Source organism: Umbelopsis ramanniana (assembly GCF_025399195.1).
Source record: "Umbelopsis ramanniana AG unplaced genomic scaffold K450scaffold_8, whole genome shotgun sequence".
Classification (NCBI taxonomy): Eukaryota; Fungi; Mucoromycota; class Umbelopsidomycetes; order Umbelopsidales; family Umbelopsidaceae; genus Umbelopsis; species Umbelopsis ramanniana.
In genome coordinates this window covers 445,978-463,861 of record NW_026252094.1, presented here as the reverse complement: position 1 = coordinate 463,861, position 17,884 = coordinate 445,978, and the positions used below count along the sequence as shown (strand labels likewise).

Genomic DNA, 17,884 nt, shown 5'->3' with positions numbered 1-17,884 from the left:
ACGTCACCCTTTGTGTTCAAACACCGCCTTTCTTCCAAAAGGAGCCACCTCGATTCTCAGCCAACCAACGAAAATGCCTGGAAGTCGTGCACAGATCCGTCCGGTACCTTTTCTTTTCTCTCTCGACTATGACGGTTACGCCAAGCACTCGTTATATCTATCCATACGCATGGGATCTGGCCGTCGTCGCTAACCAGGCGAGATATCCCACCCATCCTAGCGTCCCTGTCTTGCTGGGCGCGGACATAGTGACCGACGAGCTTTATTTGACTGCACAGGAACTCGAGCATACTGGATTATCGCATCCTTCGATTCGACCCATTACGAGTCAAGAAGCAGCTCGCATCCAGGGTGACTTTGTCATGCCTAGCAATGTCATTGGTCTTGATTTGATCCCTCAGATAGGTGTTCGCCGAATCGTCCGAAATTGCCGTATCAAAGTGGACTTTCCAGCCCTGCTCAAGAAGGCTGTGAACGTCAGCGAGCTTATCGTCAAGCATGAGACGGTGATTGACAGTCGCTTGAAAACACTCACTGTCACCGGGAGCAATGAGACGCTAACCGGGCTGGTCAGCTTAGGAGATGTGACGGTCTACCGAACCATTCAGCCTAATGAAAATATTGAAGATGCAACCTTATTGGGCGTACAGACTAGCCAGAGCGGAGGGTGTCTATTTGAGCAACACGCCTTCTTAGATATCCGAGTGAAAATCCCATTTAAGACATCGATTGAGAGTCACATTCTCAAAACATACCGAAAGACAACAGGCGAAGGCAGAGTACTCGATCTTCAACTGATGGAAGCCATAAAGAAGGAACAACAGCAAGATCAAAAGACGATCGTAGAAGAAAGGGTTCCAGTACTAGGAAAAGAAAAAGCCTCCCAAAGCCCGCATTATTGCGGAGAATTGCCTACTATTTGAAAGCGTGGTGCTGGGGCCATTTCCCTGGCACCGTACACTCTAACCATAGCATTTTATAACCATCACATCTACGTGATCTAACATCCACCCACTGTATTTATAATTCAATATGCTCCCCCGTACTTCACACAAAGATGATAAATGTATGTACTATTTACCGCCCTGCCTCCATCAGAAAGAAGATGATAAAAAAAAAAAAAACTATAATTACTGCCCATGTTGTACAGAATAGAATGAGAGGGGAGTACAGTGCATTGAAACCCAGGCCGTAAAGGTTACTTTCACGAATCTTGCTCAACCCAACGACCTTTTCCACTCCCTCATCTCGGGCTAATTCGTCGCCCTTCGCTCGGTCATCGCTTTTCAGTTACCCTTTATTGAATAATAGAATATAACCGAGATGACCTCTGCACCAGAAGATCAGGGGCCTGAAGCCATTTGCATGGGCTGCACCAATGTCATTGAAGAAGGTTCTGTGGTTGCATTTGGCGAATCTCTATTTCATCTGGAATGGTAAGAACCCGCCTCTATTTGAAATACCTACACTACCCCATTGTTTTGACTTTTTGGCTGGGCGCTGTTACAGTTTTGTGTGTGCAAAATGCTCCAGCCCTGTCGACTGTGAATCAAATTTGTTGTTGTTAACCGACGGTCGCCCCGTTTGTGAGAATTGTTCGTACAACTGTCATATATGCAAGCAGACCATCCGAGATGAAGCTATCATGACTGGTAAGATTTGCTTTGTTTATTTTTGCGTGCGGACTCGGGCCAACCGAAATTCATCCTAATGATTTTAAAAAGGCGAAGAGGCTTATCATGCCGATTGTTTCAAATGTATTCTCTGTAAGAAGAAGATAGAAGACTTGGTCTTTACTCAGACTACCAAGGTATGGACCACCTCGCATTGACCTGGCCCACTCGAACCGCAAGGTTCATCATCGGTGTTTCATTTTTACCAAGTGATCTAACTTAAATTCTTAGGGCATATTTTGTACAACTTGCCATGAGCAACGGAAGCTAGACAAGCAGAAGCGAAAGGAAGAACGTCAACGATTACAGCAATCTAACAAACCACCAAGTCCATCAGGATATGTAGATAAAACATTGCCATCCTTGCCTGCAGACTATCCCGTAAGTGACGTTCCAGACATCCTAAACTTACCACGTTTATATCTAAAAATATGTTTGAATGCGTCGCAGGGTGCGCGGGGCCAATCTCGAAGAGATCTGATGCAGAAAGCTGGCAACCGTCATGCAAGCAGAATGTTTGATGTTCAAGTGGTGAATGATTATATGGCATCTATCTCACCATCAGGAGGAGCCAGTAAGAGTCAAGGTCGTAATCCATTGGATACTCGACCGCGCAATGAGAGCCTGGATATACCACGTCGTCGCTACAATGAACCCTATGAACCTCGCCGCCCGTCTCCTCCCTTACGCTCCAACAGCGAACCCTCCGATTCTCAATTTCTTTCCACTAGCCCCGATCCAATGCCTAGTAAAACGGATCCACTTCCTACCCAACTAGCCGGTATATCCGACACTTCAAGTTTATTATCATCCATACTTATAACAAACAATTCTAGTACATCTTTATTGGACTCTTCTCCTGAAACCACACCAACTTCAAGCTTTATCGGCTCATCCGTTAAATCGGATGAAAAATCGACCATGGAAAACCTTTCCCTAGAAATTCCTCCCATGAACTTTTCCTTCTTCGAAACAGAGTCAGACGAACTCGCTAATCTAACCAAATTACTTGGCACCAGTATTCAGTTAAATGCTAATGACGAAACATCCAACTCAGAAACCGATACCTTCCACCATGACCATAAACCACCCACTCCACCACCTGCTTCATCCGACCGCATTTCCACCGACTTTACCAACTTCCCTCAACCTCCTGTGAGCGTCCCAAGAAAGAGTAGCAATGCTTCGTTGCTCTCTTCTGTCAGTTCAGAAGTGGATTCTCAGACCTTGCGGGCACAGCTTAAAGCAAGCAACGCCAAATTAGTTGAGACGGAGAACAACCTCAACAAGATCAAGGTGGGTGGATGGTTGTGTGTATGCATGTGTGTTGAGAAGTCCATAGCATTAACCGTGGGGTTCGGTCTCCTTTTGGAATTTTTTAGACTGTAAGCAGACGCGCTCTTGACGAGTTCACAAGGGCAAAGGAGGAGTTTGCAAAGGAAGTAGCAGCACGCCAACAAACAGAAGTGGCCAATCGACAACTTCGCGCACAGCTTGCGGCATTCCAGCAAGCCAGTATCCTTGGATCCGATAGCTTTTTAAAGGCTGCCAGAGAAGAAATCATGCGATTAAGCAACCTTAGAGGCGAACTGGAAAAATCATGCAACGATCTCAAGGCTTATCGTGAATCTGTTAGTGCTGATTTGGATGATATGGTGAAGAAGAAGCAAGCCGGCTTGCTCAGGTAAGGAAAATTCGTAACAAAGGTGAAAAAAACATTGCTGTGCCATGGATCTAAACTTTTTTTTTTCCAACACCGTTCAGTTCTGCAAACCCTATCTTACATCTAGAGCGAAAGCAGCAGGCCCTGTTTGCAGCTATCAAATCAATGACAGCTGAGCGAGATGTCATACTAAAGGAAACTCAAAGATTAGAGAAGACTCGCGATGAAGTTATCAACGAAATGGTCATGTTGAACACCAAAAACGCAGAATTGACCAGCTTGAACAACGATTTATCGAGACGAGTGACTGAGCGGGAACGTGAAGCGGCTGCGGTGATGGCCGGCACGTCGTTCCTTGGACCCCAACTCACACCTTCCAAATCAAACGATGGGTTAAATTCATCCACGTCTCCTCCACGACGAAAGTCCTCTGATTCGCACACCCACGCAGGTGCCGTACGACGAATCGTCCAACGAGATAGTTTCAATGGCACTCAGGCGCCTAAAATGTTCCGCCTCAAGCGAGCCAAAGAGGATGCCGGCAAAATGTTTGGTAAACTTGCTGGAAGTGGAAAAGGCGGGAAGTACGATCCATCATCGACTGGTATCTACAACGGCCTCAATGGTGCTAGTAGCAGCAGTGTAAATTTAGTCCCCCAACATCAACCTCGCAAAGATTCACGTAACCCGCAGAGGAGCCAAGAATCGTCTCTGCAGTCCTTAGCCCAAGGATCTCATACCTTCCAACAGACCTCCTTCCTCCGACCTGTCAAGTGCGATGTCTGCTGTGAAAAAATGTGGGGGTTGAATGAAATGCGATGCCAAGGTAAAGTCTTACTGGCCACTTTGAGTAAACTTGTAGTGGGGGAGGGGGATCTATTTTCGTTAACGCCCCCTTTTTTTCTTTTTACCTTATAGCTTGCGGATTCCTGACCCATATGAAGTGCATCAGTCATGTTCCACAGTATTGTCTAGGACTGCATACTAATGGCGAAGGCGCCAGCGGAGGTGACAACGATGCAGCTTATGCTAAAGGAGGTAAATGATCAGAGCTTTAGCCCGCGCTTCTCACCGTTTATTGGAATCAATATTAAATTGCACATACCTCGTTTCCAGGTTCCCTATTTGGCAACGATCTAACCAAGCAGGTGGAGGCTGAAGGTCGAACTATTCCATTACTGGTGGATCGATGTATCGCTGCTGTGGAGCTTCGTGGCATGGACTATGAAGGAATCTATCGTAAATCAGGCGGTGCTGCTCAAATGAGATCCATACAGTTATCGTTTGAGCAAGGTCTCGATCCTGATTTGACTGATGACGACGAATACAATGATATTTGCGCGGTCACCAGTATTCTCAAGCAATACCTTCGAGAATTGCCCAACCCGCTCATGACTTATGAATTATATCCGCAATTTTTGGAATCCATTAGTATGTATCTTGAGATCATCCTTGTCTTATCATGAATGAAAGATTTAACATGAAGCGATTTACTTTCAGGTATGGCACCGGGCGAAGAGAAAGCGCAAAAGTTCAGTTCACTGTTTTCGCAACTACCTACTGCAAATTACGATACCCTCAAGGCTTTATTCACGCATTTGAACAAGTAAGTGTATTGCTGGATCTTTCTAGCGATTAAGCTCTCTGGCTGATTTCTTTCATTTGTTTTAGCGTAAGAGAGCAATCGGATGAAAATCTAATGACCGCAAAGAATCTGGCGGTCGTATTTGGACCTACCTTGTTGCGAGACCAGGATTCATCTCGCGATCTTTTGGATATGAATGCCAAAAACGCCACTGTGGAATACATCATTTCAAACACTACAACACTCTTCTCCAGTCAAGAGGATTCATCGTAGACACATAAAAATGGTATCGCGACTGCCACCAGAGCAGACACCGAGGTCTCATTTCTTTAAATTCTTTTACCATCCCACCCCCACACACTCACTACGAACTGCAATGCCAATTGTTTTCTTATTGTAAACTGCCGTTCTTTACATTCCTTCCCATCACTTCTCATTGGTTATCAAAGTCATTCCCCTGTGGGGCACATCTTATCCTCATCCATATTCCAAAAAACCAATAAAATCATCAAGCCAAAATTTACATCGCTAGACCTTCTCTTTTTCCCCAACGGCACAGCAGTAGTGAAGCGAATTTGAAAGATACAAGACAAACAATGTATTTGGCGGCTATTTGCTTGTCTGGACTAAGCGGATGGACTATGGTACAAGGGCGCGCGTTCGGTCAATAAGAAGTCGTGGAAAAAGAGGCATAATTATTGCGTTTCTAATAGACAAAAGCAGATCAGTTAGTTACCCACTGTTGTACCCACTACACACCTATAGGCAACTCACCTTCCACCACTCTTCGACTCGTGGTTTGACGGCGGCTACAGCAACCAAACTAAAGGTGAGAACAAGGAACGACCAAACAATCGCTTCATCCTTGTATGAGTCTCTCGCTAAGTAGGTGATCAACAATTAGTGCGAAACAGCGGGCAAGCCAAAGTGGCCAAAGTAAAACTTACCAAAGCACAGGCCCTTGAAATCGACACTAGGACATGTTGAATCTTTGATGCCATCACAGGTTCCATCTGTGACACTGTCTATACACATTTGTTTAGTGCATAGCAAGCAGGGTTTAGGATCTTCTGTTGGTAATGGGAACACTGTGCTGTTGGCTCCACAGTAGCATTGACAAAAGAAAACAGGATTGGCAGCTTGTGCTGATAACTATGAAATCAAAGAAGTTTAGATGAAAGTTGCATACTGACAGACAGGATTCTTAGAGCAGCTCGCATTACCAGTAAGCATGAGGCTATGACTATGCAGATTGTATAGATGGTATTCATTATGCTAAACACACACCGAAGCGGTGTGGTTGACGGAGGAAGAATTCGAAAAGGCTGAAATCAATTGCCGGACAAATTATTGAGTTGTCCCCCACACTTTTGTAAAATTGAAAAAGACACACCCTGTGAAAGTATGTACATGAACATGGTTTATTGGAGGAAAGAAGAACTGATTTTACTGAATAATTAAGTTTCTCCGTTCTCTCTAGTCAAAAGCAGGCCGCACACTGAACAGCAATCACCAAGTTGACTGGCAATAATACAACAATCCTCTTCTTTCGTGACTTGAAGCATTTCTGAGCATAACGCCTCAAAAAGCGACTTGGAGGATGTTTTTTGTTTGCGCTTCCTCGTCCGTCTTTTGTTCATGGATTGAAATTTCTCTTCCCGTTCGGCTTCACACTCCCTCAACAAATCTTCAAGGTAAGATCTCCAGCTTCGTCGAGCTTCAGCAATGTACGACAAGCTGTTTCTATGTTTTTTTCTCCTCGTGGTGGCCACCAATTTCTCTTCTTCACTGTTTTTTCGCTTGGATCCTCGAGCGCTGGATTCGTGTACATTGGAGGTATCGTTGCGGTGTCGAAGCTTAGCGGTGATGGCAGGCCCAGAGCTATATTGACTTGCAAATACTGTGGAAAGCGAGATGTCGCACATGGAGCTCAAGCTTTTCATTTCTAGTATGGATCGGCAAGCTTGACTTTGAGCACACTTGGACAATGCAAATCGCCCATAGGCAATGGTGTTATCGGCTTGAATGACTCCGTTATCCATAACGGCATTCATGACTGCTCGTATGCTGGTCGTCCTTCGACATTTTTTGAACCATGTGATATGGCGATGAGTGAGCATTATATGGTGACGAATGTAAAGCTTGAACAATCGAATAACTGGATCGTTGCCAGTTGGGCTGTGGTAAAGATTAGGCGGCATGACAGGGTTGGCCAGGACCAAGACAATGTTGTCGAAACAGATCTGGTAGGGGAAATGATAGTTTCAATATTTTGCTACGAACGTTGGGGGTCAGCTGTATCTTTGGTCATACCTTGGTGATGGCGTTCTCAGGCTCAAAATGTTCAATGACCCATTCCAGCGTTCGAGGCGGTACATTGAATATAGTATTATCAGGAAAGCTAGAGTACCCTACACCATTCTTAAGGGCCGTCTGCAGCTCATCTTCTGCAATTTTGTAGGCGTTCGTCATACAGCGTGAGATTGTTTGGCAGCACGGCCAATTAACGTAAAGCGCTCGGTATGGGTAGTCCGCGATGGATTCATCCCGCAGTAAAGGATCATCAAACAATTCTGTCAAGACTTCTTCAACCACATCGGCGATATTAAAAGGCAGTTGTAAGGACTTCAATGCTTCGATCTGACTCCAACATGTTTCGTCTGTCATGCGAGCAAATACGCTGCGAATCGTTCCTTGGCTGACATCCATGATATCGTATGATATGATTTTTTGAAGCGCCAAACCTGTCTCAGTGGGTGAAAAATCCGATTTGATGCCATATGAAATGAAAGATACAATAAAGTGAGATGCTTCAATGTATCGTAATGTCAGACCTTGCTTAACCATATCACTGAAAATGGCAGGCGCAAAAAGTTGTAGTGAAGTCACCATTCGCTCAAACGGAGGATGATAATATAGAATGGTATGTGTGCGCAGACTTTGTGCAAACGGGAATGGTATAAATTGCGTCTGATCGAGGAACTGACGGAACTCAGTCATGACTTGCTCAGTAGTGGATGTAGATACTCCTCGACGAATCCATATCAGTTGCTGAATGACTCAATCAGTAATCACATTACTACTGCATAGAAGAAGAACTCGAGAGCCCTTACATTGATGTAATCATGGCTTTTCCTCCAATCATCCTCAGCAACTTCAAACTGGCCGTAGCGATGAACGGCTGTTTCAAGCAGTAATATGATGGAAGCCAAGTTCATTTTCCGTTCAACCCCGTAACCCTGAAATAAAAGGCCGACCATGGTAAGTACTTTTTGCTTCTTCCCTGCGACTGGAATTATCATACAACAGGAGACTTCTATTTGGGGGGGGGGAAATGACCAGTACCTGTAAAAGACGCTGTGCGAGGTTTCGAGGCATCAGCACCTTATCTCGCTTCAACAGTGCTCTCGTCACACTTTCAGTGAGTCTCCGTGGATGTCTAAGAATGGCAAGAAAGAGAGCGAGGGCCTGGCCATATTTTTGGCAAAAGTATTCTACTACGTTTACAGTCTCGAGCGAGAGGTCATGGAACAAGCGGCATGTCATGGAAAACGCTGCGGGGTTATCTTGCACATGTATGAATATGTTGCATAATACGGTATAGGGTAATTTAAGCAGAGACATGTGTCCATTGAGCGGCAGATCCTCCGTTGGAGGTGTCATGATTCAATTGCCAGAAAATGGGAGGAAAACGCACAGCCGGTAAAGGACGGCGCCCTCCCGCCTTTAATCCCCCCTCGCTACGAACTGTCGTGACCGTTTCAAGATTGCTGTGAGAGCAGAAAAACTCAGCAAAATTAGAGTACCCTCTTTGCACATACCCTGCGTGCCATAGGTTGATTTATTCAACACGGTTACTGCAAAGACTGACAATGTGGTCGATCGTAGATAGAATTGATTTAGTGCAGAGTAGACGTAATGCAAAGTAAATACTTTATCGAAAATCTACATCTTATACACGTATAACCCGTCCTGCGTGTGATAAGAACTTGATAAGATCCTGATCGGTTCATTCAATGTCGTTCTTGCTAGACTACCAAGGTGGGCCATCATTCTTAGATAGAAATAGATCTTGTGAAGGTCTAAAGTAGATTCTTGAAACTACTCTATTCGAGAATCTACGTGGTTGACAAGGCACAGCGGGACGTAGCCAATTTAATATTCCACCAAAAGGACGTAGTATGCGTTGGGAGGTACTCTTAACCGGTGTTTGGCAGCCAGGTTGGTTTATTATTAGAGTACTCTCATCTTGCTGCTGTTGAATTATTGGTATCAAAAGGTGGAAAGGTCCGCAAAGCCAATGTGGCGGACGACAGCCGTCACAGTGACCAGGTTCAAGGCCTTGGAACCCGGAAAAAAGCTCAAAAACTCTCACCATTCACGTAATTACACTCACACTCTTTGCATTTCATCACCACTCTGTAACGCCTTTAGCATTCTGTATTCATGGTACCGTAGCATTTCCTAATTTGCATATGCTCTACTGCTTGAGTTTTTGGCTTCGCTCAATTTCACCAACTCCATTATTTCGATCGACCTTGCCAATATTTATTACAGATTTCTTCGACTGCATACCGAGTTCTTGTCAGCCGTACCAGTCAGTACAGCAGAAATATTCTTCCTGTCACTAGAACATACTCTTCATCAGCAGAACAGAAGGCAGAGCCTGAAAACATTGCGGAAAAGCCCAATTTCTTTCAGCGCTACAAGTTTAATCCCTCTAATATACCAGACTCTCCTGAATTTGGCACCAACCAATATATTAGCATTGACGAAGAAGTTAAACAGCGACTCAAGAATGTATTGAATACATTCCATGCACCGATTCGATATTCGTTTGCATATGGAAGTGGCGTATTTCAACAAAAGGGGTATGACTCCAAGGTACGTAACCCATATGGCATTTTTGACACACGCCGTAATTGACGTGACAAACGCTTGCATTTAGAACCAACCAATGGTTGATTTCATTTTTGGTGTAACGCATCCACACCATTGGCATTCTTTGAATATTCAGCAGAATCCACACCATTATTCCGTAGTGCGGCAGTTTGGAAGCAATTTCACTACGCTATTACAGGAAAAAGTAGGTGCCGGTGTTTATTTCAATCCTTATGTTGAAATCGATGGCATGGTAAGGGCAATTGACGCGCAGTTCTACTGTCATGCCGCGATATCCTTTACTCACTCAGCCTATTGGTGTAGGTCATCAAATATGGAGTGGTGTCAATCGACCGACTTTGCAAGGATTTGCTGGATTGGGAAACGCTTTATCTTGCGGGAAGAATGCACAAGCCTGTAAGTACCGGTGATTCAGAAGGGCGAATTTAATCCCCTGTACTAAACATGCCGCTGGCTGGTAGGTGAAGATCCTCCGAGACGATGCTCGTGTACGATTGGCCAATCAGGTCAACCTCACTGAAGCAGTCAGAGTCGCTCTTTTAACATTGCCCTCTGAGTTCAACGAAACTGAACTATACGAGCGTATTGCGGGAATCAGCTACAAAGGAGATTTCCGCATGGTCATTGGTGAGAATCCCAACAAGGTGAAGAATATTGTCGACAAGCAGCTTCCGCACTTTAAAAGAGTTTACTCTCATTTGTTGGAGGATTTGCCCAACGTAGCGGTGCTTGAAAATGGCTTGGTTCAGGTAGAAAGAAACCCGCTGCCTGAAACGCAACCGATGGTGGAAACAACAACTAACCTGTGATTTTCTTTTCACTCAACAGCAAGACAAAAATCCCAAATATCAAAGCTTGATGGTTCAAAAACTGTCCAAAACACTATACCAGAAAGTATTGATGGAGCATCAACGCTATACTCGAGTCAAGGGATTGAAAATGCCAGAAGATAAGGATTTGTTGCACCAGCAAATCGTTGGCTCTCCAGAACTGAACAAGTATATCAACCGAGGTAAAGTTTGGGCAATGTGGATAAGTCGAAAATCACACGAGTCTGGCCTTAATTTGGAACTAACGTTGACCTCCAATAATCTCAAGGTTTGTTTGAAATTATCGCTTGGCCGGCTCTTACCCAAAGTGCCAAAGGCATCATCACCGCTGGCCCAGCAAGGACAGCACGCTATACTGGAGAGAAACTCAAGAAATGGTGGCAGGCAAAGAAGTAGTCATAATAAAAAAACAATAGAGTGTACAAAACGATCTGCTCTCCAGCGGATATTATAAAAAAAAAATTACCATGGAATTTCAGCTTGCAATGGGGGGGGGAAAAAACTTTTCGGTCGTGAGCTTGGACCAATCAGGCTGCAGGTCTTTTCCAGCATATTCTGGACTGGGTAAGATTTCCACTCTCCTCCAACCGCTTTTCCTTTCCCTTTTTCTTATTGAAAAACAAGCTTTTTGAAAAAGTCTATCTTTCCTGACACTCTCATAACGTAAAGCTTCCTGTCTGAAACAAGACCTCAGGCTTGTTTTGACCTATGCGTAATTTTGGGAATAACGGCCTTCAGGTTCCCCCCGAAAGCAACCACAATTCCAACAGTGGCGCCAGCGATGAGAGCTATTCTGTAGAGTGCTCTCCATCCATTCATCACAACATGAACTCTGCCGGTAATAACAACAAGAAGCGTGCACATTCCGGCCACACCAAAGCTCACACCATGCCAACTGAGAACAACGATAGCGCTGGCAAAAGGAAGAATGTGTCGGGCATCACTCGTCCTGATCTTCAACGAAGTGTTCCAACATTTCTCAGCAAACTGTACAAGTGAGTACTATCTTTTCTTGACATCTTTCTTTTTATTTTCCGCAATGGGTGTCATCTACACTTTGGCCCTGTGAATGAATGACCTTTAGCCCCAAAAAAAAATTATATATGAGGGACGCAATAGCCCTTGCTGCTCAGTGGTTGTCACACATTCTAGCTACGTCATGGCAGGGTATATTTTCGACCCAGCCTACAAATGGCTTTTTGCTTGGAGACATCGATTCATCGCCTTCATGTAAAATGACTTTAACCAAAAGAAGTTTTGTTCGCAAAACCGACAAATACCCATATTTTCAAATCGCCATATTCTTCCAATTTTCTCCATATTTTATTTTTATTTTCGGTGTCTTTCGTCCTACCATGTTTATTTTTTTGTGTACCACCACTAATCTTCCCCCTCACTTGTAGTATGGTAAATGACCCTGCATCTACCGACCTTATTCGATGGTCTAATGACGGAACCTCCTTCATTGGTAATGAACGTTTTTCACGAAGGATGTGGCCCTGATCTTTGTTTAACACTTTTTACCCCTTTAGTTGAACGTCATGAGGAATTTGCTGCCAAAGTTCTTCCTCGCTTCTTTAAACACAACACCTTTGCATCTTTCGTTCGTCAACTTAATATGTACGATTTTCACAAAGTGCCTCATATCATGCAGGGCGTCATGGTCTCGGAAAACGAAGGCGAAGTCTGGGAATTCAGTAATTCCAATTTTCAAAGAGATCAACCGGATTTACTCTTGCTCGTCAGCCGTAAAAGAACGAGAGACCGGGACGAAAAGGACGCCAGCTCTACGGAATTGAGCCAACTGATCAACGACATTGCTTCCATTAAACGTCATCAAACCACCATTAGCACTGATCTTCGCAACTTACAGCGCGACAATTTGATCCTCTGGGAGGATAACTTGGCCGCCCGTGAAAAACATGAGCGCCATCAAGACATGATTCAAAAAATATTACGATTCTTGGCCAGCGTATTTTCCACCAATCAGATAGAAATGTTCAGTAAGCAAAAGGATTTCATTTTGGAGAACAGACGTGAGAGTGAGGGTACCATGTTCAATCCGGGAGGATTACACATGTCCACAAAGCAGAACCAAACTCGGTCAGGTAAATAGATCACGCCAAACAACCCTTCATCCGAAAAAACGGTCAAGGGATTGGCTTTTTCTTCTTTTGTTTTAAAAAAAAACATGGAATTAGGAAAGAAAATTTGCCCTCGTTATGTTTCTAGTGTAGACCTTGATGGTTTTGCACTCAGGAGTATGATGAATCTCTTTTTTCTCTTTTAAAAACTGCCTCTCCCTTCAACAACATCGCCTTATGCTTCGATACCAGGCGACACATCATTTTGCCCATTCTTTTTTTCTTTTCTTTCATCATTCATTTGATACGATCATTTTGTTTGCTCTTTTTTTTTTTTTTTCATGACATTGGAACTCTCCAAACCCATCATGAAGGCAAACAGACAAGGCTAACCTACCTCTTTTCTTCTTTTCTATTAGTCAACCAGGACGCCCTCGATTTAAATTTACCAGCATTGATTCAATCGGCCAAAGGGGCCGTTAGTGGTGCAGGCTCACCTGCAACTTCGAGTGTTCCTACCACTCCGTTGACCACAGCCAGTGTGGTAGCAGCTGCATTGGGATCCACACCTTTTGGTCCATCCCCTTCACCTGTTACTCGGCATCCATCCGAGTCTTCTTATAGCGGTGCAACCCAGCACCGACCGAGCCCTAATTCTACAGTTTCCACAAAGGAGTCCGAGTCATCACCACCCGATAACGTCAATATCTCCCAGCAATCAAGCGACCTCGCTGCTGTAGCCAAATCGGCCGAGTCCATCAACGATGATATTGATGCTCTGCAAGATCACATAGAAAATCTCGCCAACCAACTTGGTTTTGATCCTGTCAACTTTGGTGATGACATTGAAGGTGCCGACATCAACATGTTTATGAATCAGCACGACAATATGATCACCGGAGCATCGTATACCGACCGTGTGAGTTTGTTCGACATGATCGGAAACCCTCAAGCAAGAGAGGCCGCCCTACGTTCTGGATCCATGCAGGATAACGCCTCTCAAACCTCGGCCGCCAACGACTCGTCTAAGCAAGAAGACGGCTCGCCTTATACTGCGCCATCTGGTAAGTATGGAACAAGACCTGCGACCCCCAATTCTCCCCATTCACGACAAAACAAGAGCCATGCACTAACTGTTATGCTTGATGAACTCAATGGCCTTTATAAAGCTATTGGAGGGGTTTTAAAACCTCCGGTTAGTGCCTCACCTACCCCACCAGGAAATGTACATTACCCTTGGCTACCTCAAATGCCCCATCCAACCTCAGCACCACCTGCCCATTCCGAGCCGCCTAGTAGCCGTCATACATCAGAACCCTACCCAATACCTACTCCCGTTATTGCTTCTCCTTACGCTCCTCCGCACCATTCGGCTATCAGTCCGTTGTTACATCAAGCTCAAACCCTTCGGTCAGGTCCGCCCCCACCAGCTGGTATTCCAGGTATGTATGATCCATCAGCTCCTATCGTACCTGGTGCTGCTCCACCTCCAGCTGGTTATCCTGGCTATCCGTACATGGGACAACCCATGTACCCAGGTATGTATTATCCAATGCCGCCGGGTATGACTCAAGCCCCGCATTTACCTTCCACTGCGGCTCCCGTCAATACACCACCTTTTATGCATGCTACTCCACCTCCCATGACGGAGGAATCGGAACCTGCCAGTAAAAAGTTGCGTACCGAAAGCCCTCTGGTAGGTACTCCCACCGCTGCTAGCACCCCACCTCATCCTGCTATGCCTATGGGAGTTCCACCTTATCATCCTGCGTATGCGCACATGCCTCCGCACATGATGTACGGCCATCAAATGCCCGCGTCGGGTCCAGTGTATCCTTTCTACGCGTCTGCTTTTCCCCATGGATATCCCGGTTACCCTCCCCACCCGTCTGTAGCTGGCTACCCTGGTATGACCACACCTGTACCTGTCACTAGCCATGACATGGGAGCCCCTGCTCCTTTGACTCCAGGTGCGGCCAAGCCCAATGTACCTGGATCCGAAACTGAGTAGACGTCAATGAAGTATCCGATTTGTGATAATTGTTTTTACCACATCCTCCTCTCCCTCGTCATTTTCTCAACCATATTCGCGCACCCCTTCAACTCTCATTGCATTAATCTGTAATATCTTGTTGATCTTTTTTCCATTTCATCTCTCATTTTTTTTTTCTATTCTTTTGGTTTTCTATTCAACTGTCTAAGGTACCCTGATCTTTAAGAAATATTTGTTTTCTGGAAAAACAACTTCCAACCACCAATATTTTCAATGCACCACAAAAAATCCCTGTAATATAAAAAATGTAACGAAGAAGATCTTTTTCTTTCGTAATTGTTACGGTCTGAACACAAAATATGGGGTATCGCATTATTACATTACGCATCGATGGACGGAAAGTATAGAAAAAAAAACACACACACACACAATAAGCTAATTTGACCTACGCCCCCAAAGCGTCTCTATATTTGCCCTGCAAATATTGAAAGATCCACTCTGTCTTTCTATCCCATCCTTGTGGTGAGTTGATGGCAAAAATCTGAGAAATCCGGTACTTGGCTTCGGCCTTGGAATCAAACGCAGACGGCAGAGCTATTTTGGAAGTACATGCTTTGGGATCCGTAAAGCACCATGGTAACCTAGCCCAAGGCCGTATGGCATGTTGAAGAAGTCGGCGGTGAATTCGTGTATACACTTCTTGGGGACTTTTGGAGGGGTCGGTGGGCTGCTGTTGTTGTAGTTCGGAAAGCAGTTCACATACGTAAGGGGAGCGGCTGCGGAACCGCATGAACGAAGGATCAAACCCATTGCCATCGGCGCAATGACCCTGTGAGATCCACTCATGTTCAAAGAGAGGACTCATATCACGAACAAACACTCCAGTACTATCGAACCAAAGTCCTCCGTATCGATACAGAATAAGCAGTCGCATGGCATTCATCTTTTGGTCGCTCACGTCTAAGCTGCTCGTCAATCCATGAACAGGCGTACCAAGTGAAAGATCATTCGGTTCGTATAATAAAACTTGCACTCTTTCTCCACCGATATCTTGGATACTTTGTATATGAGGATCGGACATTAATTTCAAGCTACGTGTCCAAAGGTAAAGGCTGCCATCGTCTTGGGTGGCGAAAAACGATCGCATAGCTTCGTACACCGTTTCGTCCACCGGCTTGGAATTATCGATAAATGTATGGTAGATGATATGGCTGCTCTTGGCCACATGTCGTGCTGAGATAGTCGCCGCAAAGTCATAGCATGTAAACGCATCGACCAAAGGCACTCCTGGAGTGATCTAAATGAGAAATGAATAAAAAATTGGAGTTCCAAAATGGGGTGTAACTTCCCTTGTTCAAGGGTTTACATCATCATAGTGGGACAAATTTTCCCGCCCGCCTTAAACTGGAAGAGTAGCTTACCTCATTGACATGACTATAACCACGAAGGTATTGACTATCGGAGGGTAAATCAAGACAACTGGACAGCGGCAAGACTTTTTCTACCTCTTTTTGGTAAACCCAGTCGCGGATGTAGACACGAGCATTGAACTCTGTGCGGAAGAGGACCACATAAAAGAACAGTATGCTCACAAGAGTGGTAAGGATAGCTTTGGTGAATAGCCAGCAGCACCTCTTATTGGGTCGCACAACCGTATGGGAGGGCGTTATACGAGAATAGCTGACATTGGATGATCTCTCACCATTGGTGGAGTGTTTGGATGACAATGGCCACCACTGCATTAATGTGAAATGTCGCCGGACGGGAGTAGGCAAGAGTTTTGCAATGGAGGATGAGAAGAAATGAAAAAAAAAAAAAGAAAGGTCTGTATTTTATATTGTGGTTCTTTAATTTTATCAGCTTTTTACGCTGGGCTCCGACTAATTGCCAGAGGTTATTTATTGCAGTTGACGTCTTTGACAACGTGGGTAGATCAAAATCTCACGTCTCTTTATGTTCCATTTTTTTATGAATGTAACGGTATTGTGAATGTACAGACGTATTTTTGGGCAACATCTTTTCATTTTATGAACACAGAACAAAAAAATAAAACTCAGTGTTGCGTTTTTTTTTTGCTTGGCATTGTCTCAAGAACCGAATTCTGTTCTAACGGTGTATTTTCAATTTGTACTGTTTTATCTTCCTATATACAAAATAATGAATTACGTGTAAGCTATAATCTGTTGCTATCGTCTTAGACGACTGGTAGGGTGTGCAGGGGATATTGTGAATGTATCGTCATCGTCGTTATCCCAGCTCGTCTCCGATCTCCCATCGTCATCGTCTGGCATGTCTTCAGAATCAAGATAACTAAGTCGTCGAGTACGAAAAGATGCCCGATGATTTGTCCATTCCCCAAAGTAGCCGCCTTGGTCGGCAATAGAGGATGCTGATGAAGACAGTGCACTAGGTAGCAAATCTTTGCTCTTTCGGCGACCAAATTCCATTAATCGTTCGGCCACAGGTCGAGGAGTTGTAGATCGAGACGTTGTCGCGGATACAAGTGGCGGCTGGCTAGGTGTAGTATCCGCGACAGCTGAAAGAACTTTGCTGGTTCCACCACCTCCCCATGTGATAGCGATGAAGAACGACGAGATGGCTTCTGAAGCTATGCCTGCGAACCCACCGATCAAGAGCCCAAAGCAAGCTGCGGCAAAACAAAATGTCGCCACTGGGTAGAGGACGTGCATTATGTGCGCCACAACCCTGTAAGGCCCACTTATAAAGACTTGATATAACATTCGACAGATCGTAATGACCGGCCATAGCATCCAGAGAAGCACAGAATAGGTTCCTTTTATGAAACTGAACATCACCCCTATGACGAGGAACGTGATAGACAGAACAATCTCAATCTGCTGTCCTAATTCAGTGGTGGGTGCGGCGGCCATGGAATTAATGGTATGTGCAATGGTTGCATTTCTTGTGGAGGATTGGGCTTCTATAAGCACCGGGAGTAGTAGCCCAGCTGTTACTTTATAAATTTGCATTCAGAGAGAATCAAATGAAAAACGAACATGAAGTAATAATTGTGGTTGGCCAACCCCAAATTTAGCAACCGGAATTTTTTCATATGACAGCGTTTGTTGGGTTCCCCGGCTTGGAGTCAGTAGTCATATCAGATCCCCACTCTTTGATCAAGCACTTTGCTATG

General features: G+C 44.8%; 7 protein-coding genes across 7 annotated transcripts; 4 read left to right on the top strand and 3 right to left on the bottom strand.

The window, feature by feature from the left end:
* The first annotated feature begins 89 nt into the window (after positions 1-89).
* K450DRAFT_278077 (uncharacterized protein) lies at positions 90-1,089 on the top strand. Its single transcript, XM_051593282.1, has one exon. It carries the CDS (start codon positions 129-131, stop codon positions 921-923), a length of 795 nt encoding a protein of 264 aa, XP_051447783.1. The 5' UTR covers positions 90-128; the 3' UTR covers positions 924-1,089.
* A 69-nt stretch (positions 1,090-1,158) lies between these two features.
* Positions 1,159-5,375, top strand: K450DRAFT_226868 (uncharacterized protein). The gene is made up of 11 exons (XM_051586629.1): positions 1,159-1,436; positions 1,510-1,652; positions 1,725-1,810; positions 1,905-2,054; positions 2,124-2,969; positions 3,056-3,357; positions 3,438-4,162; positions 4,255-4,374; positions 4,453-4,767; positions 4,837-4,942; positions 5,008-5,375. Exons 1-11 carry the CDS (start codon positions 1,324-1,326, stop codon positions 5,192-5,194), a joined length of 3,093 nt encoding a protein of 1,030 aa, XP_051447782.1. The 5' UTR covers positions 1,159-1,323; the 3' UTR covers positions 5,195-5,375.
* Positions 5,376-5,475: 100 nt separating this feature from the next.
* On the bottom strand, positions 5,476-6,257 carry K450DRAFT_226861 (uncharacterized protein). The gene is made up of 4 exons (XM_051586628.1): positions 6,145-6,257; positions 5,869-6,073; positions 5,696-5,802; positions 5,476-5,627 (listed from the first exon to the last, which is right to left on the bottom strand). The coding sequence occupies exons 1-4, from the start codon at positions 6,190-6,192 to the stop codon at positions 5,586-5,588; spliced, it is 402 nt and encodes a 133-aa protein (XP_051447781.1). The 5' UTR covers positions 6,193-6,257; the 3' UTR covers positions 5,476-5,585.
* A 3,578-nt stretch (positions 6,258-9,835) lies between these two features.
* K450DRAFT_226850 (uncharacterized protein) lies at positions 9,836-11,126 on the top strand. The gene is made up of 5 exons (XM_051586627.1): positions 9,836-10,055; positions 10,127-10,219; positions 10,285-10,572; positions 10,652-10,835; positions 10,922-11,126. Exons 1-5 carry the CDS (start codon positions 9,879-9,881, stop codon positions 11,047-11,049), a joined length of 870 nt encoding a protein of 289 aa, XP_051447780.1. The 5' UTR covers positions 9,836-9,878; the 3' UTR covers positions 11,050-11,126.
* Positions 11,127-11,619: 493 nt separating this feature from the next.
* K450DRAFT_165006 (uncharacterized protein) lies at positions 11,620-12,631 on the top strand (the record flags this gene model as incomplete). Its single annotated transcript, XM_051584045.1, has 3 exons — positions 11,620-11,648; positions 12,057-12,121; positions 12,186-12,631. Coding segments are annotated over 3 exons (540 nt in total), but the record flags the coding sequence as incomplete, so codon positions are not given.
* A 2,333-nt stretch (positions 12,632-14,964) lies between these two features.
* K450DRAFT_278072 (uncharacterized protein) lies at positions 14,965-16,553 on the bottom strand. Its single transcript, XM_051593281.1, has 2 exons — positions 16,152-16,553; positions 14,965-16,027 (listed from the first exon to the last, which is right to left on the bottom strand). The coding sequence occupies exons 1-2, from the start codon at positions 16,470-16,472 to the stop codon at positions 15,176-15,178; spliced, it is 1,173 nt and encodes a 390-aa protein (XP_051447778.1). The 5' UTR covers positions 16,473-16,553; the 3' UTR covers positions 14,965-15,175.
* A 177-nt stretch (positions 16,554-16,730) lies between these two features.
* K450DRAFT_226838 (uncharacterized protein) lies at positions 16,731-17,813 on the bottom strand. The gene has a single exon (XM_051586626.1). The coding sequence runs from the start codon at positions 17,718-17,720 to the stop codon at positions 16,917-16,919; it is 804 nt and encodes a 267-aa protein (XP_051447777.1). The 5' UTR covers positions 17,721-17,813; the 3' UTR covers positions 16,731-16,916.
* Positions 17,814-17,884: the final 71 nt, after the last annotated feature.